Source organism: Diachasmimorpha longicaudata, chromosome 9, assembly GCF_034640455.1.
Source record: "Diachasmimorpha longicaudata isolate KC_UGA_2023 chromosome 9, iyDiaLong2, whole genome shotgun sequence".
Classification (NCBI taxonomy): Eukaryota; Metazoa; Arthropoda; class Insecta; order Hymenoptera; family Braconidae; genus Diachasmimorpha; species Diachasmimorpha longicaudata.
The window spans coordinates 6,068,747-6,093,155 of NC_087233.1; the positions used below are offsets into that span (position 1 = coordinate 6,068,747).

At 36.9% G+C, this 24,409-nt stretch overlaps 1 protein-coding gene across 11 annotated transcripts in view; it reads left to right on the plus strand.

Annotated features, from left to right (window-relative positions):
* Positions 1-24,384, plus strand: part of LOC135165765 (dual specificity protein kinase splA) — a 33,869-nt gene extending 9,485 nt beyond the window's left edge. For 2 of the 11 annotated variants that reach the window (XM_064127368.1, XM_064127369.1), the window contains exons 3-20: positions 6,543-6,650; positions 8,972-9,110; positions 10,885-11,001; positions 11,093-11,270; positions 11,589-11,962; positions 12,804-13,033; positions 13,589-14,660; positions 14,750-15,193; positions 15,300-15,503; positions 15,663-16,022; positions 16,109-16,450; positions 16,700-16,812; positions 16,944-17,067; positions 17,151-17,430; positions 18,141-18,437; positions 19,871-20,041; positions 20,828-20,904; positions 21,720-24,384. In XM_064127368.1, coding sequence (XP_063983438.1) covers positions 6,543-6,650; positions 8,972-9,110; positions 10,885-11,001; positions 11,093-11,270; positions 11,589-11,962; positions 12,804-13,033; positions 13,589-14,660; positions 14,750-15,193; positions 15,300-15,503; positions 15,663-16,022; positions 16,109-16,450; positions 16,700-16,812; positions 16,944-17,067; positions 17,151-17,430; positions 18,141-18,437; positions 19,871-20,041; positions 20,828-20,904; positions 21,720-21,788 — 4,699 coding nt within the window. In that variant the 3' untranslated portion in view covers positions 21,789-24,384. Of the gene's footprint in view, positions 1-6,542; positions 6,651-7,992; positions 8,140-8,971; positions 9,111-10,884; positions 11,002-11,092; positions 11,271-11,588; positions 11,963-12,803; positions 13,034-13,588; positions 14,661-14,749; positions 15,194-15,299; positions 15,504-15,662; positions 16,023-16,108; positions 16,451-16,699; positions 16,813-16,943; positions 17,068-17,150; positions 17,431-18,140; positions 18,438-19,870; positions 20,042-20,827; positions 20,905-21,719 lie in introns of all 11 variants that reach the window. The other 9 variants (XM_064127370.1, XM_064127373.1, XM_064127375.1 and 6 more) reach the window with 9 other exon arrangements.
* Positions 24,385-24,409: the final 25 nt, after the last annotated feature.

Consider the following 24,409-nt stretch of genomic DNA (forward strand, 5'->3'; position numbering starts at 1 on the left):
TATTGAGTGAGATGGAAAAACCCATTAACAATGAACAATAAGATCGATGAAAATTGGGAAAGAGATATATGTTTTTTTTTTCGTTATTTCGAGCGATAAGTACAAACTCCGAATTACAGGGAATGAAATTCCATGCTGGGCTTGATAACGATCATCGAAATAAGTGGAACAGTGGACGTTTATTTTTTTATGATAAGACGAAGAAAACACTCGTCATTCTGAGGTTTTCTTACGCTCTTTATGATCGTTGTTTGGAAAATAATATGTGTGGTTTTTCGGTGATGTATCTGCTGGATGATAACATCGAATTCAGGGTCATATGTGGATATTGCTAATGAGTGAAACTGATTTTGAAATTATTCGGAGGAGAATATATTACTGATTGAATGATTTTTAACGTCATGAAGAAGTTATCTAGATCTAGATAATGGATGACGTGGGTAGAAGGTTTTTGCTAATTCCTTTCAACATTGCACATCGTCATCGTCTAAATTATGAAAAATCGCAAAGACGTCTCCACTTTTCGCGTCAACAAACCCGCTAATTTCCGCGAAAAAAAAAATTTTGAAACGTGAATTTTTCCAGAAAACCTCCCCAACACCCCCCAATTAAATAATTAAATAATTCCACAATTACCCTCATTAGTCAGTGTGATCTAATTACCAACTGGTATTATTCCCCTTCAAAAAACTCCCGCTCCCCCTCTGCCATTATAAATGGTTTGTTGGGGTCCCAGGGTTTCCCCCCCGGCCAAAAAATTCTCGCAAGAAGGCCATTCGCCGAGCCGTCGAACCCTGGACCTCCATTAGGATGACGTACACCCAAGATCCCCTGTCCCTTTATCCGTACCACCGAGAAAAAAAATAATAATAAAAAAAGATCCCCAAAGCGAATAACACCGGCATGGGCGGATGGCACGACGTTGAATCGTCGTTGTGGTATATGTGTGTGTGTATGTGTGTGGTGTGTGCGTCACAAAACGTGGCTTCACGCAAAGAGACCCCGGAGAAAGGAAAGAGAGGTCGAATGAAAAGAGGACGGAGACGTAGGGAGGAACCCTGGAAGGTCGAGTGTGTTCATGTCTATCTCACTTCACCTTCTCGAGAGAACTGAATTTTTCGTTTGTTGCGCACCAACGTCGCGCCGGCGTCGGATCTCACCCAATATTTTCTCTCTTCTACCGTTTCTCCACCACTCCCCGCCCTACCACCCACCCATTCCCTTCACCCTCCTACATCACCCGCCAATCCCCCCCCCTTTCCCCCTCTTTCTCCTCACTTCCCCTAGTTTCAATTTCCCCCACCCCATCGACGTTGAATACGCAACTTGATATAGAGATGTACAACCCTAACCTCACCCTGATTTTTCGACGATGAATTTTAGGGCAGGTCGGTGACTCTTTTCGGTCAATTATTCGTCGAGATGTGGGATAAATTGTGATGCTGGGGTACAGAAGTAAATTTTTGGATAAAAATTGGACTTCGAGGGAGAGGGGATGATAATCAATTATTTTTTAGGTCAAGTTTCGGTGGAAAAATTAGACTTGGGTGGGTAATTTTAGGGGTTAAATTATCCCTCGTATCCTGGACGTCAAATTTTTACCTGAAATTTCTTCTCGTGTAGAGAAGCAAATTTTATAAATTTGAGGGGAATTTTTTTTTTGCACACGATGAGAGAATGGGAGGAAGTATCAGCTGTTGAAGAAGGCCCAGGATAGTCCCTCATTTCCTAGAAATATGTATCCCATAATCGATATGGAAGTAGTAAAACTGGAGCCATTGGTAAGAGTGCGTCAGGGAAAACATCTGTTCGTGGAATACATCCGGTGTCTAGGAGTGTTTTAATACGCATGCGGCTTCCAACAAATACCTACTCATCAAAAACGAGCACAATATGTGTGTACAGGTGTGCAAAAATACTTGGATCAGGACCTTGAGAATAAGCCGACGATAAGGATTTCACCGTCCATTTCATATATAATTTTTTTATTCATTTCTCATCGAAAACGCGGAGGGAAAAATTGTTTAATAATTACGTTCTCGTTCCGTAATCTGTCGGTGAAACTAATATTCGGTAAAAATGACGGAACAGTTCCGCAGTTGTTCAGGGGATTATCAGGAAAAAGTCCCAAAACGCTCCAGAAAACTGAAATGTCCAGAAAAAAAAAATGCGCAACTGTTCGTAATTTTTCCGAATTTTTCTCTCCGCATAAAAAAATTAGGAAAAACAAGTAAAAAAAAGGGATGAGTCAGTGTGAAATACGATTGTTATTGATACAACTGTACCAGTTATTCACTTTTTTCGTCTCACTACAGTCGGCAGTTGAAACGACAAAGGAAATTAAAACCTCTCTCAATTCCCTCTGCCACACGATTTTTTTTTTCATCCTCCGACCCAACTCGTTTGATAAAAACGAGAATAATTCAATGAGTGAGAGTTTTGGGTTTTTTTTTCTTCTTTTGCCACAGGAAATATCAACGAATTCGTCTATTATATTGTAAACCTAGAACAATAGACGAATGAAAGGTGGCTAGGAAGCAACAAAGGAGGATGAATGAGAACCGTCTGAGTGAGCCTAGATTTTTCAAGGTCGCCACTGTCCCTTTTACCTCCAACTCGCTGTCGGAACCGAAAGAAATATATAAGCGATTGCCTTCGGAGTTGGCCGTAAACCTCGCGGGCTCCTGTAATTACTAACATTGTGGTGGGAAGCTATAGTTTTTCGGCAGTTTTATTTCAAAATATCTCCACCGAAATTCATCCCTTTATCTCTCTCACAGCGAGACGAGAGATAAATGAAAAAAATCGTTGAATAAAAAAACATTTATTTCCATTCATTTGTCGATTCGGAAGAAATGAAGGAAATGACGAGTTTAATCAGTTATGCAAGAGACTGATGGTCGAATTATTGAGCGAAGGGGTTGGCCCTTTCACCCGGCATAACCAGCTGGCTCGGTTACAGTGACGCAAAAGACGTTACGTCAGACCTCGTCGAAGCGCAAGAGGTCTTCCCATATACATATGATCCAACAATATAAATGTATTATATCAAATTGCGCGTTGAAGTGAGCGGAAAAGAGTGAGCGATGCTGTCGACATGGCAACATCGTTCAATTTCACCCCCCACTTCCCCATTCACCTCCCCCTTGATCCCCTCTTCTCATCACCTCTTCGCTGTACATTATTACGTCTGTCGTATGTTTATCGTCATCGTTCCGCATTGATACGATATAAATTCTTCGATTGACGAGGAACCCCCCTCGATAATAATAATAAAATTTATTCGGTGGGATAAAAAAAAAATATTGGGAACTTTTAAATTTTTCTATTTTTACGGGGGGAGGGAGTTTATCAGAATTGTATCGAGCGAATTGAGCGAATCGAGATGTTTCGGTTGTTGGAGGGGTTACGGGGAAGAGGGGAAATGTTATCAGAGGATTTCGTAATGATCGGGTTTTCTACCGCTTGAAAATAGACGTTAATTTACAATACTGGGTACCTCCCTCACTCGCCCTTGTATATCTTTGCATAATAATAGATCCCGCATCGATCGACCCATTATGTGGCCCTATACGTACCACGTGAGAGCCAAAAATTCACTCCTCAGAACGAAGTTATTCTGAAATGGACCGATTTTAGTTGAACATAACACGAGGTTTTGGGAAATAAAGTTGAAGGATTATTTTTTATTTTTAAGGTAGTTTTTTTTGGGTTTCGTAATGAGGGTGAATTGTTCAATAGTTTTTTTGAGTTTATATTGAAGATCTGGAAAATTTTAGTCCCAGAATTTTTATGTTTAATGCTCACGCATACGGAGAATTGTTGGAATTCTGTAAAAGTTTTTGTAAAATGTTGAATTGAAAGTTTTGGAGAGAATTACATGCCGCATCGATCGACCCATTATGTGGCCCTTAACGTGCCACACGAAAGTCGAAAATTCACCCCACCGAACAGGGTTACTCCAAAATGGACCCTTTTAATTGTTAGTAACAAAATATTCGCGACCTGCGATTGGAGTTTCTTTCTTTTTGAAGGTCTGTTTGCAGGTTGAAAAATTATACCTGATTCCTAGTTCATGGAGAGTCCTAAAGGGCCACGCGACACCATATTCCCTCTATCAATCTGAATTATTCCGAAAAGGGCAGTTTTTTAAAGTTAACAACACAATATTTGCGAAATAAAATTCACCAACATTTTTTTTTCGATCTGAAGGGATTTTTTCCCTTTAACTTGAGACCTCGATCTCTAAAAAATGGAGTTCAGATCTTACTTAATGCACAAGTGCTTCCAACATCCAGAAATGCTGAAGCACATCATCAGAACTAAACAATTAAAACCTGCATCGATCAACGCACTGCATGGATCATTTTTAAATCCAAAACAATTCACCATTCGCAGAACAATATTGTTTTTGTTGTTCTGCAATATTTTTCAGGTTTGAAGATAACAAATGAATCATCAAAATTGTTCCATCACATCATGAGCTATTGAAGATCTCCAACATTCAGCCCTGAGCATCATAATGTACAATTCCCTGAACCATCCAGAAGTGTTGGATCACTATAAAAGGTTTTATAAACCATTAGATCAATGTCATGTCAGTGAGAATGATTCAGTGATTGGGGTCTAGGTTGGGAATGACTGATGGTACTCCACCTGAGTCGACAGCTATCATTAACCCTGTAACTGTGGATACGTAACATCGTAATATTTGGAAATGTCAAAATGTGAGGTACCCTCCTCGACTCCAATGAATTCGGTATGGTCATGTGGACGCGGGCGTTGGGTACGTTGTATTTGCCGTTGGTTGGCGCGCAAGTCCGCGTTTGCCACGATCGCCCTGGCCCACTGACCTATATTGCAACAGCGGGTACAGGTCCCGCATACGAGTCTCGTAGCTGGCTTATGCCTTCTATCCAAGCATAAACTCAAAGCCCAACCAATAAGCTGTGCTCTTGGTGATGAGCATGAGCCAGAAGAGCCAGAGCCAACGTTGAAGCTGGACATCATTTTTTTTTTCTCATCATTTCCCCTCTAAATTTTCATTTTGCAACGAGTCGAACATTTCTTTTATCATTGACTCATTCTACCTCTAGATATCCACCATCTTGTCCCCCTTTCAGGGTCAGGAATCTTCGTATTGTTGGTGGAGCTGATGGGGATAATGATGTCTTCTTTTTGAAGATTTTCCATTGAATTTTTTTCACCCGATGATTTATGGAGATTCTCGTTGGATGAATGATACGATTGATAGACGTCTTGATGAATGTGGAATTTTTTTTGGGGGGGGGGGGGTTGGGGGACATGTTTTGTGGTGAAAATTCATACGAGAACACCTTCCTCCAGGATGCAAGGTGTTTTATTTCTACCATTCATTCCTCAAGTAGGCGGACGTGAAAAATAAAAATAGAGCCACCTCCCGATCTCCAATTCGTGCGAACACGTTTAAACTGGAACGTCACTCTTTATCGTCTTTATTTTCGTTATTTTCATCTCGTTTTTGCGACTATTTTCTTTTTAACATCCACTTGGGTTTATGAATTTGTTTATTGGAGGCGTGAAACAGTTAACGTCAAGTCTACTTTAGACTATTAATTTTTTAAGAGACGAATGAGGAGTAGTTGTTAAAAAATTCTTTCTTGATTCATCATCTTTCAAATATTCCTCAATTTTTCGAACTGGTAAATAAAAAATAAATCAGCTGATGGGCCGTACACCTGATTCATATCCCCCAGATGTCGTTAGAAATTCAATGTTTTATTTTTTCAAAACGACGATGAGAATTCTTTCACGTCTGTTCGATTCACATGACGTATAGCATGTAATCTCATTGCTTTGAGTTGAGCCTCGCTCCCAGTGTCTCTCATTCATCGTATCATCAAGGAACTCATGAAAATACATTATTTTTTTCTCACGAATAACAGTGCTCTCTTATCAATAAATAATTTAATGAGATAATGCACCTTGACATGGAATTGCTTTCTCACTCATTCCACCAGTTAATTTCGATCATTCATTTCACCTGTGGAATGCAAAGTAATGCATCATTTCCTCGGTATGTTCAACAGTTAAATAATAAATAATGGAGTTGTGATGAAGAAAAATTCATTGAATTCGAATGATAGTCCACCTTCATCAGTTGTCCTTCAATTATATTTCACAATTACCTCCACAAATCAGGTGAATTGTCCGAATAAAATGGAAATAAAAAAATGAAGGGGAAGAGAGAGGGAGAGAGAGAGAGAGAGAGAAAAAAAAATTCACTGCGCGTTACAGTTCAATGACGCGTACACATCAGCTTCGTTACCAACCCAAATTATCTAGGACGATTTCATTTTCGTTTTTGTAAAAGAGACCGAAGGACACGTGCAAGATTGCCCCTCTTGGAGTCATGCAATTCAATTTACCCAAACGAGCTAAAATCACCTGGACTGAAAATGACGGCTGGCTGAGAAAGAGGAAAAAAGGAAGAGATGAAATTACGGGAAAATCATTATAGTTCACATTTATTCCGATAATTTCCACTTCTTTTTCTCTTTCAGGCCTGGCCCTGGGGAGTTGCAAGACCCATTGTGGGTTAAAATGAACGCGATCACTGGTGGCATCACGAAGAAGAGAAAGAAATCAGATGCCAAGCCTCAATCGCAAATGTAAGTAATGAGGGAAATAAGAGAAACGAAATTAATGACATGGCATAGGCGAAGGAAAAACAAGAGGAAAAAAAAATTGAATTTTTTGAAGAATATGTTACACTTGTCCGAGGAAGGATATAGCCCATAAGGGTGAAGTTGAAGTGATTGCTACCAGGGCTGGAGGATGTTGATGAGGAAAACGAGAGATAAGGGTGGAATATCTCTCTTTAAAAGGGATTTTCAACTGATGATTTTTTGAATAATCACGAGGTCGCTGAGATCCTCTGGAGCACTCCCCATTCTGTAGATTATTTTTTATATATTCAGGTTTCAGGACCTCTTGCAATGATTTTGCTGGTAATTATGCGAATATCAAAAGTGAAACGTTGGAGAATATTTTAGAAATTGTCTGATAAGGAACGGAAATTTTTTATTGAGGAATATTTGTAAGAAGAGACTAGATCATCTGTAGATAGGGGTGGACTATCCCTTCTAGAGGGATTTTTTTCGGTGATAGATCGTCCATAGATGAAGTGAACTTTCCCTTCATAATTCAGGATCAGGTTGAAGAGCTCTTGGAATAATTTTCGTGCCGATAATGTGAATTAGGTCAGGTTTGTGGGCGAGAATGTAAAAATCCGCAGGTGGGGGAGGAAATAAACTTATTCTAAGCATGATTTGCAGTAAAAAGGGGAGATCATCCGGAGATAAACTGAAATATGTCTTTTTAAGGGGAGATTATTATGAATTTCAAGAGTCACCGACGATTGGAATGAGATTATGGAATATTTGGAAAGCCAACAATTACGGCGATAAAGTTAAATATTTACCGTTTGTTTGTCCCGCCGACGCTTTAAATATTAAAAATAGGCCAGACCCCCCTCCCTCCCCAAAAATGGATCATAATTCCACTTCGGTTGAGCTAATTTAATTTTTTTTAATAGAAAAATTTAGGGCAAGTGTTTCGGAATATTAAAAATATTCTCTGCTGAGGAATGAAATAAACATGTTCTGCGAGCGATTTACAGGAATAAATGATAAATCATCCCGGAATAGGGATGAAATATGTCATTTTAAAAGAGATGGCTATCGACAGAATGTTGAAATATTCCTGAGGCCAAATAGTTCGGACTTTTCTCTCAAGAATGAAATATCGCACTTTAAAGGCAATTTATAATCAAAACGAGAACATCGTTCAGTTTGTCCAGACAATTTGGATTCTTCTGAATTTCGTTAAAAAAATGTTCATCTGTATCTGTAGTTGAATATCAGGTTTCAGGGCCTCTTGCAATGATTTTATTCTTAATAATGTAAATCATAAAATTGAATTCTTCACTGTACCGTTAGGGAATATTTTCAGAAATCCGCTGCTAAGGGACGAAATAAAGTCGTTCTAAAGGTGATTCGCAGTGAGAAAGGATAGATCATCCATAGATCAGGATGAAATATCTCGTATTACAGATGATTTCTATCTACAAAACGTGAAATCATCGTTAAGGTTGTCCAGGTACTTTGGATTTTTTTTTTATTGCGTTGAAATTTTTGTCTGTATTTATAATTGAACATGAGATTTCAGGATCTCATGGAATAATTTTATTCTCAGTAATGTGAAACCAAAGGGAACTGGGGAATATTTTTATAAATAATCGCTGAAAGGACGAAATATTTCCAGGTGGGGATGGTGACATATATCTCCTCAAAACCGATGTATATCGACGTTTAAATATTCTTTAGACCAAGTAGTTTGGACGTACCTTTTGAGGATGAAATATCTCCCTTTAAAGGTGATTTATAATGAGGAACTGTGAAAATGACCTAGAGGTTGTCCAACTACTTTAGATTTCCCTAATCTCCGACTCAATATTTGTCTCATTTTTAGTTGAACATTGAATTTCAGGACCTGTTGCAATTATTGTTGTTAATAACGTGAATATTATAATTGAATTCTTCATTGAATCATAATTCACCTCTTGGGAGGGAGAATGAGCTCGTTCTAAGGGTGATATTCAGCAAAAAATAATAGATCATCGACAGATAGTGCCACAGATAGATCTTAACTTGTTCCCCTTAAAATTGATTTATATCGACGGCCCCTTAAAATATTCCTGAGGCTGACCGAGTAGTTTGAAGATTTTTTTCCTTTCAACTCCGTTGAATTCTCTTTCTGCATTCATAGTTGAACCATCAGGCTTGACCATCCTCTTGCAATGATTTTGCTCCCGTAAATTTTGATTATTTTTCCTCTACTTTCACTCTTCATTTGAACTATTAGAGAATGTCGTAGAAATTAATGAATGTTCTCTGAATAATTGATTAACTTGGTATTATTTTTATTTCAGTAACAAGTGCCTTAACGAAAAGAAACGACGCACCCAGGAGAACCTGTATATCGACGAGCTTGCCGAGTTGATTTCCGCCACGGACATGAGCTCTGGCAAGACTGACAAATGTCAAATTCTCCAGAGAACTGTTGATCAGGTATGGAAATAATATAATTATATTTTTTATCAGTTACTCTTATAAATAATCATCGTATTATCGATTGATTGCACGTAGTTTAGTACTTTAAATTGCACGATACAATGGAGGAAAGTGTGAGCGAAGTATAAAGTTCAATCACCAACCGGGTGGCTGAGAATAAACTGCAAGGTCGTTAAAAGAGAATTGAACTGAAATAAAAAGAAAATGCCAACGTTGACAACAACTTTGTCGATGATGTAGTAACGTCTTTGGAGGGACTCGTGATTCCTCCAAAAATCATCCACCACTTTAATTCATCATAAATACAATTTTTTTTTTAATCTCTATAATTTTAATCGGTGGACGAGATGTGGGATTTTGCACTCGATCGAATTAATATTATCGATACCGTGATAAAAATAATCGATCACGAGAATGAGTGGTACAGAGGGAATTTGGAGACTTTCGTTAGGTGTCTCGACGGTGATTTTTTTTTTTCGGTTTTGTTTTAGTTTTTTTTACAACGATGGTAATAGTATTTCTTGTATGTATGTGGTGTGTTTCGGAGTTGAGATGCGGCAACATCGCCCTCGAGCCCCCGACGTTTGTCGGACTCTCTGTGGGAGTCACCGACTTCTCGAGGCCACGCGTTAACTCACATTGAGATTACGACGCGATCTATCGGCGCCGGGAAATATAAACGTCAAGGACGTTTTTCTTTTTCGTGGTCATTTAAAAAAAAAAAACCTAACTCAGCCGGTAAATATTTTATCGCTGATTAATTGGCGAAATTTCATTTGATTCACTTTTTCATTTGTCCTGGGGATTGATTGGGTGAAGGGGGAGGGGGGGTGGGAGAGGTCGTGAGGGGGAACTACGATATTTTTGATAAATATCTTGGAGGGGGAAACATTGTCGAAATTTTGCAAATAATTTTCTAAAATATTTGTCAGAAAATTTTCACCGAGTGAATTGACTCGTCTGAATGTCTTGATTGAAGTGTTCATTGCGCAAAAAATTACCTCCAAAAATCGATTGTTGAGGTATACCATAGATGGGCCGAATTTTCCATCGATTAGCGCATGACCTGTAGCGAAGAATCTTTTGCGTTTCATCGAGCCTTCATTCAAACAGTGGGTGGTTTGTATTCGACAACTGAACTCATTCTCGTTCTTGAGGATATTCCAGTACTTTGATCATAATTTTTTTCTGATATCATTTGATTTTAAATCTTCGAGAAAAATTCTTTCCCCATTTCAACCCCTATTTTCCGCTTGAAATGACTTTTTTTTTCAAAATCAATGCCGATTTTTTAATTCTACCGATTTCCCTCCGACGCCATAAATCCTTCGACAGCATTAATATTCCTGATGCAGAGTGTGTCTCTCAATTCGTGATATTAATTAATCTCGTTGACTTAATTGAATCACCCTCATCGAATTAAAACATGTGTTACTCTCGTTTCTTCACCTCCGTAGATTCGGCGGAAAAAAGCAACAAATATTCACCCGCAAAGTCCTTTTACCAAGATAAAAAAATTAACAGTTACAATTTATTCAAAAATTAATTTTATCCAGATAAATAACATTCAAATAATTGCCCTTGTTTATCGACAAAAGTCGCTGACTATTTCTAACGTTTTCAATTTTTTTTTACACATTTTAATCGACAATTTCAACATTTCTAACAAAAAAATTCCATCAATTAGTCACATTAATTTATTACTCTCAAGTAATTAACTTACTCTCACCAAAGTGAAGTATGTATTATTCTAGTTTATTTATCTCCATAGATTCGGCACATAAGGCAACAACAGGGTACGAATAGTCATGCCGTACAGCAAGGAGAAGTCTCCTCCTCAAACCCGGGTATCCCACCTAGCGAACACGCTGGAACCACATTACTTGAGGTAAAATTAAGTAAAAAAAAAAATTCTTTGACTATTCCACAGTCTACAATACCCAGTAAATTGTAGATAACGAAGTATTAATTTTTCATAGGCATTGGATGGTTTTCTTTTCGTCGTAAATACGGAGGGTAGAGTGGAACACGTTACGGATAATATCCAGCAATTTCTCAATTATACCCAGGACGATGTATTGGGGAAAGTTATTTACAATATTATTCACCATGGCGATCATCAGTCCTTTATGCCAAACTTGTTACCTATTCCATTGGGTCAGTATTCTCACTATTTGATTTCTGTCGTGGGTATCAGAATGAGACAGTCCCTGCACTCCCACTGGACTCATCCCAATCAAGTAATAGGGAACAATCACTATTACCATGTGGGCTATCTCACCGTCGGTTCGGAATTAAAAAAAAAATAATGTCACTGACACAAAGCGAAATTTATCGCAGAGACTGTCGCATTAAGCTATCCTCCGATGAACCTCTTCTTTTGAATAAATTCAGTACTCTCCTGGGATTGAAACATCTTCGTCGATCAATTTATTCATTTCTTCCTTTTCTTCAATCTTTTTATGTCATAAATAGGGTTGCCGAACGTCGACCCTCAGCCGCTAGTGAGAAATCGGGTATTCAACTGTCGTTTTTTGGTGAAGCCACCAGATGATAAAGACGAGACTATGGAAGAGAAGCAGCAGCGTGTATTCAAATACGAAACAATGCAAATATCCGCTGCTTTACTTCCTAATACCGGTGATCATTTGGAGAGTGGTGATGTATCATCAGAATCATCTGACATTGGTCCATGTGTACTGTGTGTTGCACGTAGAATGCCAACTAATGAGAAGCCACCAAATACAGCAACTGTTCAACAATTTACCGTTAAATTGGATACAACGGGGAGGGTATTAGCTATCGATACGAGTTGGCTAACAACTTCTTATTCTCAGTACCTTAATAAGGTAAAAGAATAAAATTCCATTTACAATGGTATTCGGTGATAGAGTGATTGTTAATAATTTGCCAAGTTTCAATGAAGCTGACATTAGCGACAGATTAATTTTAGGAGAAATTGGGGATGAAACATTATTTTTAAGACAATGTGCCAAAATGTGTCTTTGAGCACTTGAAAATTTTTTAAAAATTATTGGACATATGATTGCTCGATCCCTGAACTTCTGTCAATCCTCCAAATGGATTTTTCCGTTGACGAATAATGCGCTAGTATCAGCTCCATCGAGTTGAGTATCTTCGGTTGTAAGCGATAGACGAGTGTCTTTTTATTGCTGTTCACGGTTGATCGCGATCAAGGGTGAGAATGTACTATTCCCTGATCTTTTCGTTGAGCATCCATCAAGCGTGAAGATGATGAGGCAAACATCCTGAGGGTCGCATGATCAAACATCCGAAATACTTCGGGAAATTGAATCAACAGCCAATTGGTGGTTTATTAATTATCAGCAATGGGGATAACAATTCAATTGTATCGGCCATGAGCAGCAAAAAAAAAAGCTGGACATGTCCAGAGTATTCTCGTGACAACAATTACAAAGTGGTCGATAAAAATGTTGTCCCTCATTCAATAAATTAGCCATCAACATGTTCGGAGGACAAGTTGAGGGTACTTAGAATTCTGTATATACTCAGCCCCTATAACGTATCAACATGAATTTTCTTTTTATTTCTGCGATCAAGGATTCTTAACCTTGCTTGGCACACACACACAAACACATACCCACAAACATGCACACACTGTTATCATAATGTAATGCTTTTAATTAAGGTGATAATTTCATTATGTAGGAAGTGATTGGTGGTACAATCCAGGACTTGTGTCATCCACATGATCTCAGTAAAGTTACTGCCCATTTAAAGGAGACGATACAGATCGGTGAAGGAACAAGCTCGATATATCGATTACGAATAAATCCTGATACATTTGTGAATGTTCAAACAAAATCCAAAATATTCAAAGCTAATGCCCTGAACGGCCATGATGCAGACTTCATCATGTCCACCAATTCAGTGATTGGGTAAGCAATATATTCATTATTTATAATCATTAGATTAATAACAACGACCTCAGTATTGCCGGTCTAACCATTATACTTAACCGCTTATCAACACTTTATCGAAACGAAAACATGAAAACCAAAAAATATATATATTATATTACAACATGATACCACTGAACCCGTTCATCAGACAGCACTGCTTTATTTTATATTATTTCTTCGGTGTTGGAGATCTGGCCACTCTTGACAATTTCAGTTTATCCTTGTATATATTATTTACAGTTGAACTTACAACACACTATTTATCACATGGTTTGATATTATTTTATCTCCTCAATTATATTTATTTATAATTATATCAACCATTCAATCACACCTTATTTAACCATTTAAATGCCGAATGAGTAATACAGATACTTGAATAATTGGTTACATGGTTATTAACTCAACTAAATGATAAATAAGTCAGTAGTTCGTAGTGTTTGATTAAGTGTCCTAGTAATAATGGAATTTTTTGTTTTTTTATCGATATCAAAACTGTCAATATTTTTATATGTCCACCGTATTTCCCAGGGACAATGATTTAGCGTCAAACGAGGGTGGTCAGCTTTCCAACAGCAAAGTGTGCTCAGGACACTCTAGTAACAATAGTGCGAATAATAGTATTAATAATAACGGTAATAATAACAATAACGTTGGTGGCCCGCTAATGTCCGTGGTACATGTGAACGGTCAAGTGAGTGCTATAAGCGGTCGTACAATGAGTAATACGAGTGGACAATTCATGAGTGATAATTCCCTTATTACCCAAAATTCAAGTACGACAAATCCATTTCATCAATTCACAAGTAACGATGATTTGGAATTTGATATATTTGAAAATTCCCCATGGAATTTGGACAGTAGCAGTTGTGCTGATAGGCCTGAATCAAGAAACACAGTGCCATCAAATTCACGACCGCCCTCCCAGCCAAATCCAACATCACCAAGCCCACAATCAACGTACACATCAAGCTCAGCTGTTGCAGTATCACACTGTAGCCCACTACAGGCATATAGTCCATCATCAATGATGGGTGCACATACCTTCAGTAATACCTTCCCATTCAGTCCACTACAGGAATCATCATCAATTATTGGTGGTGTTATCAATGGTAAGGATACCATTGGTGGTACATCAACACCATCAGGACAATCTAGTACAGCATCATTATCAGCGCCATCAACACCACCAATAACAAGTTGTACAACGATTAATGTGACGTCTGGTACGTCATCATCGACAACAGCATCGACACAATCAACAACGATGACGAGTTCAGCTGTTATACCAGCAACAATACCAACGACTAATTTAATGACAACTGTTGATAACAGTAGTTTAGGGAGTGGTGACTCTGGTAGGCTTAGGAACTTGTTGACAAAGGGAGTTAGTGCTAGTAGTGATGAGGCACAGGACATTGGTAATAATGAGTCGGGTATGCAGAATCAGAATAATAGGATATTGAAGACACTGCTCAATCAGCAGGACGACGAGGAATATCCTTGTGAAAATCCAGTCAAATTGAGGTCCAGTCCAAGTGGCCAATCGAAATCCAATGCTGAACTTTCTAAATCTACACTTGGAAATCACATGCTGCTGCAGGTAAAGACAAAATGTCACCAAGTTATCAACAACTTTAACTGCAATTTCTTTATGAATGAATGATTAAATAATTTTTCTTCTTTCTGCAGTTATTGAACGAGAGAAATGACGAGGACGACGACACTCGCGCTGGTCTGAAACAGCAGACTGAGCTCCTGCAGCAATTGTTAAAAAATCCTGATGAAGAGAGAAAAATGCAAGACTCTAATAGGGAGAGTGACTCCCTCCTCCGGAGTCTCGGTTTCCAATCGGCTACCTCGTCATCGTCTCAATCCGTCGACCATGGACACCATGGACCCAGCCAAATTGGCCAAAAGAGGCCGAATGAAGATAGTGATATCAATGTGGCGACAAAACGTACTATGGATAACTCCCACCAGGTATCCTCATCGGGAAGTACCACTGCCTCGAATAATTCGCCGAGCAGATTGTGGGAGAAAAATAAAATGCTAGCTTCCCTGTTGGCTAAACAACCCTCCCAGCCAGCCACTATCCCACCAATTCCTGCATCTGTGATATCGGCAACTCCACAGGTAAATATAAAAAAAAAAATTAACAGCATTCACTAATGAAAAACAAATCTTTGCGCTCATTTTTTGTTTCATGTTCAATATTTTGTCATTTTTTCACGTTATTCAGGACAAATTGCCGCAAGTTAGCGATCGGTTAAAGCAACAACAACATCCTCAGCAACAGCCGTGGACAGCCAGTGGTATGCCTCAATCAATTGGAAGTACAGCAACAACTACGATTGCTACCTCGGCCCGTACACCCCTTCAAAATCCATCGAGACAACTACCTCGCCAATCAACCAGTATCTACCTCAGTCACATGCTAAGTCACGTGAGTAATTCTTGACTACATAGTTTGCAGAGATTTTCAATGAGTTGAATAGATTTTACAAGAAATTATTCCTGCAATAATATTCAGCTAGAAAAATTGTTTCTCAGGAAAGCAATTGAATATTTGTATTCTCATGTATTTGCTTTGTTTATCCCTCAGGAGAGACCTCAAATGGGTCAAATGGATTCTGAATTCGCCAGTAGTGGAGATTTCACTGGTAACGATGCGTCAAATACCTGGAACAATCAGACAAATGATCGTACCCCCGACGATATTTTGGATCTAGTCATAAATCTCGACCCAGAAGGAAAGCCAATTCCAATAAATGAATCAACGATATCACAGAATATGCTGAATGCTATTGAAATACCCCAGAATAATCTTCAGAGTGTTGACAAGGAGGCGATAGACACTATTCAAAAATTTCTGATGGGATACGAAAATGAGAAAGCTAATGCCACGTCTTCCACATTGACGATGTCCTCAACGCCTCCAGCATACTCGACAGCGGTACGAAATGTACTAACGCCATTTTATTATTTTATTTCGTACATTCTACCCACTTTCAATGACTCCAAAAATCACAGTAACAATTTTAATTGCAGTTGGGCAATGCAATGTCTGTAACAACAGCCCATCAGTACCAAGCACCACCTATGTACCAGCAACAACGTCCAAGGTTTGCCAATCAGTCTGGCATAAGACAGACAACAACGCCATTTACACCTCAACAACAGGCACAGCAGCAGCAGCAACAATTGTTGCATCACCAGCAACGTAGTAAATTAATTCACCAGCAGCAGTTGAAGCAACGATTGCTGCAACAACAACAACAACAGCAGCTGCTCATACCCTCCAATGCCACAGCACCCGACCAAATAGCTACTGGCATACATAATATCGATAGCCTTCTCAATAACACGGTGGCACCAAATGTCTCGTTACAGGTAAGGAGATCGTTTTGAATGATATTTAGAGAAATACCAGAAGAATGATAACATTGCTAGTAATATAGCTAGGGTAATTTGGCTGGCGCCATTGGATTCGTGAGACGATTTCCGATTTTTCTAGGGGTCCAGGAACATTCTAAAATCGGTTTATTTAAAAATGGCATCTTGTCATATGCTAATCAATATGAAAGAATGTCCTTCCTTCATTATTCCCACCTTCTCTATTCTCATTGGTTTTTCTTACAGCGATCCAGTGTATCGGATTCCCAAATGTCACCTGGTTATGGAGGCTCCGTCCAATTATCAGCTACTCATCGCCTTCAGCATTCTTACTCGCATCCAGCAACGATAACACAACAGTGAGGAACATTTCTGTATTTATTAATATATGAAATCAATAGCGAAGAGCTATAACAACTTAAATTGACGTATCTCTAACTCGAGTGCTTGGAAATTACTCAAATAAGTGAAAGAAAAATTTTTTTTTCAGTCCTGTTACTAATAATTTCAACAGTGGACAACAAGTTTCCGGCTCGTCTCGACTATCACCGCATTCTCCAGTCGGACTTTTATCCTTCTCCCATCCCCAGCCTCTGTCACCAAGAGTTTCGCAGGTTCGAAAGCAAAAATGAAATCCTAATCAAGACCGGCTGTAATAGTTTTTAATTGTTGTCTCATTTGACTTTTATTTTATCAGGGAAATTATGGAAATAGTCCCCGAATGTTCAACGTTAGTCAGACACGTGCCCAGCAACAGCCAGCGAATCAGCAGCTCCAGCAGCAGCGATCCATGCCATCCCCAGGTACAGCTGTTCCAGCACGACAATCACCGTATCCTGCCGAGGCATTTCCACCTCCAGCCTCACCAACAGCCAGTCAATTTCCACCTGTGCAGAATCAACCTGGTGGTAATCCAACAGGCCAATATCGCCTTCAACGAGCTACATCAACACCAACAGCTACCACACAATTACCAGGTATACTATTGTTATTTTAAATTATCCTGGGACACTGCACATTACACTTGTGAAGAAGTTACTTAAGCACAGGCAACACTAAATTTGTAAATATTTTGTGTGATGATGGTAATGAATAATAACGGCTTCAAAGTGATTAATTAACATGATGAAAATCCATGTGAAGGTAAGTATAGATTCAAGATAATTTCAGTAATTTATTATGTCCACTGCATGCCAGATATTTTGGTGTAATTAGAGTTGATGGCGTATAATGTCCTTTAATTTGACAATTGAATGATGTTTCAATTCGATTAGGGAGATTCCAGTGGTTCAATATTTTTCTCTGACATTTTTTGTCTCCCTATTCTGCACAAAATACGTGACAATTCTTAGTTTGTCGACACTTCCAGTATCCGGATATCACAATCAACTGGTCCCTTTTCATCGTACCAAATGTTTTCCTGATAATTAAAAAATCCTACATGTGAAAATTGTTCTTGTGTCAGGTCATGGAACTGACCAAATGAAGTCCATTAATATTCTAATAATAAAAATGTAAAAGTTAATCTATTCTCCAGTAAAACTCACTCTTCAAAATATATTTACCATGAACTCAATCAACAGATTCTCAAAATTCGCGAATTAATTGAATTGAGCCCTAGAATCTCCACAAATCACCAAGAAAAAAAAAATCAGTATAGAGGCAGAGTTTTAAAAAATTGTTTCAGGTGGGGTGGGTTCACCCCGTCACTATGGTAGTGTAAAGGACCAACAGTCGATGCTATCACCTAGTCACCAACGTGCTGGTTGTCCACAAACATCCAGCCACAATGTACCAAACAATCAGCACTTCAATCAACAACACTCATCGATGATTTATCGAAATTCTGGTAGTAATGTTAATACCCCAGATGTACAGAGCAACCAGTTCTGTTACGATCAGGGTAGTGTACCTGTTTATTCATCAGGTGGTGAGGACAACAGGTCAATGTCATCGAGTAATCCAGGGAATCATCAAATGGGTGGTAAGTCATGTGACCCGGGTTAATGTCATGTGACAATCACTGAGTTTCATCTGTGATTAATAATAACAATTATTGGGTTACATTAATCGCTGGAGAAATTAATGAGCAAGTGCACGGGGTCGATTTTATCATCAGGGAGCACATCAAGACATTGCTAATAACAAAATGCTCCACTGTTTCAACACAATGAGCAATGGGTTGGGATTATATCAATGATATATTTTACCATCCTTTGTACATAAATCATTGAATGTATCATATTCATCACATCACATTGGCAAATTTTTTATATCAAAATTTCAGAGATGTGGGGGACTTTTTTTATTCTTTTTTTTTTTACCAAAAGCAAATTTTTCACTCACACAGTTTTACCACCCCCCCTAAACATATTTTGTTTGTGAATCGTTTGCATGAAGCTTCCACGTGAATTATCAAAAATTCCCATGGCGTCATTTTATAACAAATTCGCTACTATGATAATGTTAATCCATTCTTTTTTGTAAATAACAATGTACATTACGTCTGTCCATCTCCACATTCAATGATTGTTCTCACTGTTCAATCTTCTCCATTATTGTATTGTACTGATATTCATGCAATTAATTGTTGCAAAGAAAGTGAAAAAAAAACAGGAGAATAAATGAGGAAAGAAATGTGTTTTTGTATTTTGTAAATCAGTCATTCTGTCCGAGTCATGGACGTGAGTAAACTGTCCAACTGAAGTTTAATCTTTCAGCTTTTTGTTTTACCATTGCATTGTCATCTCCGCATTTTTCCTCTCGCTCATCTCCATGTCTGGGACAATGGCACTGACTACCCTTGTTTTCTTTGCATTTTTTTTTGAATTTACACGTTGCGTAAGAGGAAACTACAGATATCGTTTACATTGGCTTTAAAAATTGCACTCAGCTTGTTTATTCATAATTCTAGATAATTATGCACAATGCACTAGAACAATTAATCAAATTCATACACCAGTGGTCTCCTCTTATTCAGAAAGAGTAAATTTATAAATAATTTTTCTATATAAATCCTAATGTAAGAATAAAGCAAATGTTACATCACTAAATGTGCTGTTTGTTGTCGTCCTCATCACCATCATCATCAATGTTCTTATTCACCATAAATATAACATTAATGTGTACAAATTTGACAGCCAAAAATCAATATCTGACGAGAGAAAAACGCGTGTTATTCAGCATGAAAATGTCTGGGGGAATTTTTTTATTGAAAAAGGAGAGAATTTCAACTGATAACACCTGGCGCATTTGACAGTGTGTTAAAGTATCAGACGGCACTCGAATTATGTAGTTTATGGGTCAGAAGAGAATTTTACTTCATAAAAAAAATGAAAAAATTGATACGTCTCTCATGAAAATTCACCGAACAAAAAACTCACGCCCAATCTAATAAATATTTAATTTTGTGATCAGGAACCAACAATGCTGGAATGACATCTGAATTCGTCAGACAGGAATTGCGAGCAGTGGTAGGAGCTCGAACACAGCAGAGGGTACCAAGTAATATACAGAATAATCTGATAGGCCAAGTGTCGCAGGACGATCTCGAGGCCCTTGGTTTATCCTTCGAGATGTCACCAGCAGGTAAGTATCCTCTTAGATTCCCTAAAAACCAATAAATTAAAAAAAAATCACCAATCAGGATAAGATAAGTCGATACCTCACAAGAATCTCTCACATAACATGTGTATCACCCTTGGCCTTGTCTAGCATATTGTTCCACAATGCATTATGACCCTGAGAAAATAAATAAACCCTAGCTGTGTTCACCATAGAGACCAAACTTGATCGATATCACCATGCCCTCCACTCATTTATTAATAATTAGCTGTTGCACGAATAGTTTAAAGATAAAAATATCTCACTCATCACTTGCAACTCTAGTCCTCCCCTTCCGCCCCATCTTTTCCCCTATTCCATGCAATCTAAATACGTTCAGTGACACGTTGCAAAGTCAATTATCCATGAATGTACATACATCACGATTTTTCGCAATTATCTAATCAAAAATATGCTGTGAAAAAGTATTACGAGATTATTAATCAATAACTCCGAGTGCAAAGAGCGCATAAAAATGAATAAAACAGGCTTTCATCGGACAACAATCGACGAATGAATTTAAACAAAACATCAGTCAATACCGTTTGCAATGCTATTTCATTATCGACATATATATCATGTCCATTATCGCGTTAGTCTCGTGTTTGTACTTCATAACCATGAATTAATTCGCCAACGACTACCACCAATCAATTCACGTGATCATCAAGTATTTCGTCAGTTAAAAGAAACTGCAGTTAAAATTAAACTGAAACTAGTAATAAAAAAAAAAGATTATGGTAACATGTATTGTTACAATGTCCTACCTAGGTGAGGCTGTGGTTAGTGATGGCCCTGCCAAGAGCTGGGCCATTGGGAGTGCCGGAAGCGCCCCCTCCTCCTCCAGGGTAAGATCCCTCCGACAATTACATTATTTTTTTCGTAAAAAGAAAAATTATAACGTATTATTTTTTGTAATGCTCTGTTCTTCCCTCTTCGCTTGGCTTAAAAAAAATATGAAATGAATACATCTGAAAGGAACTTTGTTGTGCACGATACATTGATTAGTTATCAATTTTTAATTGTAAGCGTGACAATAGGATTATGATTATTTTACGATAGTGTTTTATTTGGCTTTCTACTGCATGTGAAAATTACTACGACGATCATACTTGAAATTGTTTGCCTACTGAATAATTTACAAAATATCATTCGTTATCCTTTTATCTCGTCTTCTCCATAATTAATACCTTCTCGACTCTGTCATGCCTATCACAATTAGATAATATTCATTTATTGTTTAATGTTATTTTGGTTCACGGTTGTGGGTATTCAAAAGCTTGAGAACAATATTACGAAGTAAAATAAAAAGTTGATCCATTAGAAACTACTACGTACACTGTTACTCTCGAGTGATGTTTATTTTTTTAGTTTTCCTTTTGTTTATTGAATTAGGTAGTAATGCTTTTTCACAGTGTAGCAATAATTATTATTTATGCTTGATATACTGTTTCCTACTTATTTATTTTGAGCATAAAGATTGCGCATGCATTCGTCAGGAATTGATTATTGAACTGGAATATTTTTATTTCCTGTCAATTTAAGATATAAAGAATATAACACGAAAATTCATGATTATTGAAAAACCTCGAGTGTGTAATTATGATTGGAGAATTGCAAGTAAATCGATCTTCACGTGATATATCGACAATTATTTTTTCAGAATACTATGGAGGAAGCAGTACGAGGTGATCCGAAATCGTCACTCCTGCAGAAACTCCTGTCCGAGTGACTGCAAAGTTATAAGATGTGTGTAATGTATGTTAAGATCACGTTAAAATGATGAAATGAAAGAATTCTTCGCGTCACCCCTGCGTCTGTAAACATTCTATACGTAACAACAGCAAGTAATGTTGTATTATATGTAATAATGGTTAAAAAAAATAAGCAGATGTCTCACCAAATACCCAATACCAGCCAGTCGTACGTCGTGGTCATATCGTTATTTCAAAAAAAAAAAATTAGTTATACGCAAAAATATACCGAATCCTTGACACTCACTTCCGCAGTGACAAAATGGACGATTAATGATTTTTCCTCTAACGAGAGTCTCTTGAAATTTAATTATCAAATCGCATAATTGCAGTTGCATTTTTATTTCTCGTGTAGATTTTAATGATAATTGACAGCTGATTTATTAAACTGCTCTGCGCGTACACTAGTTCGGTACGGTTAAACTTTGGTCAACAAATGAAAAGAAAAATAGAAATTTTAATGAATAAAAACTACGTAGGTACCTCACCGGTATACATTACTATACCACTGGCTGTTAAACACATAGGATTATTTGTAGGTTTTATTGTAATGAAATTTGATTGATTAAAATCAACGGATGAAAGAAATGAGGAAGAAAATTAACTAAATTAAAACGAATGAAAATAGTGAAAGATGAATACCCCCTATCCGCGTTTACCGCTTAATTTAACAACATTTTACCTATTATATGAAAATATTATCTATATAATATATTTGTGATTGTAAGAAATCCGCAAACCAAATTGTGACAAAGAATGAAGAAAGGGGATGAAAGGAAAAAAAAAATGTGAGAAAGGGAGAAAAAAAAATGATAGTTGTTGTTGTTAATATGATTATTATGAAAACTATTATTTTATTATTTTATTACTATTACAATTTGACATTATTAATTATTAATCATTGGTCATTATTATTGTTGCAATTATACATAGAAATGTAAATTATTCGTAAGAGAAAGAAAAAAAAAATTGACTACTATTATATCAGTTTATTCTCATCATCAATTAATATAATGAATTATATTATTACCATTTTAATGAAGAAAAAACGATATTAGTATTTTCGACGATAATGCGAAAATGTTAAGCAACAAATGAACGTGTTATTACGTAATAAAAGGGTAATTTCAATTCAATTTTAAGGGTACCTCTACAAATATAAATATATAAAAATATATATTGGCATACAGGTTTACATTTGAAAAAAAATGAAAATACCTGAGTGTATTCGTGTATGCATTTAATGTATATAATAATGCATGTGTGCGTGTGCAAGCGCCCTCGTGTCTGTACGTAAAAGAAAAATGTAGCGATTTAAAATTAACGATAAATAATACATAATTACGATAATTATAACAAAATCGATCTTCTATTTTGCATAGCCTGGTGAAGAAAGAAAAACTAAAAAAAAAAATGATAAAAGAAATATCGCTCTTTGGGGTACTCGTATGCACACTGAATTAAATAAGAGAACATTTGTCAGTTGTTATATATAAATAAAGATGAAAATTTAATCGCGTATACGATATATATTTATGTAATTTATTTATATAAATATATATTTGTATATACTCACCTGTATGCGCGTATAAATGCATGCATACTTAATTAAAAATGAGAAAACAAAAAAATAACAAATTATATTGATGAAAAAAAAAAACAAATCTCACACAAGTGTCCTATTTTTCCATAGAGTTTGGCGGCAATTAAACGTAGCTTTAAATTACACAATTCACGAATTAGAATGATTATAAAGAGTAATGAAGAACAAAACAAATTAAATGATGAACGACAGAGGGAAAATAATGAAAGCCATAAGCTGCAGGCAGAATCATCGCTTTACCAAATGTCTCGTGAAATGAGCATTGAAAATTCGACAAATCTGTACAACAATTGACCGTAAATCTAATTACAAATAATTCGTAATTCGACAACCAGCTAATTCTTGTTATCGTTATATGGTATTTTGCCCCTATCCTCGTTCCCTCCTACCCTCAATCTCTCCCTTCCTCCTTTCCCGCTCCAACAAGCCCTTTCGTTTTTTATTGATTATTTTTTATTGGTGCGTATTAATGGTTGTAATAAATGTTAATTACGTTTTATTATTTGATATAAGGAGAAATGAATTAAATGAAAGTTACACGATAATTAGGAATTACCCTTTTGTCAGCACAATTTATTCAATTTCGAAAGAGAATAAATGGAATTAGACAGAAAGATAAAATAATAAAATTGATGAATATGTTATAGCACTCTTTGGAAGTCACACATGAGTGAGATGTACTCTGTTTTTTTACATACGCGAGTATACATGTATATTTTCTGTGTTCTCGTTTTTTTTTCTTTTCTATTATTTTCATTAAAATGAAAATTGAAAGAAAAATAAATAAATGTATGTCTAAAAGTATATATTATTATATATTTACGGACAAACTGCATGCATGTGTCTGCGTGTGTGTATAAAGTGAATTTAAAAGATGGGGAAAAAAATACAAAACAAAATACGTCATATAAATAGATCATATGTGCTTTCTAATGATGAATAATTTTATAAATATAAACGTAATACTTATATTTTGTGTATTATCGTTTATTTCAT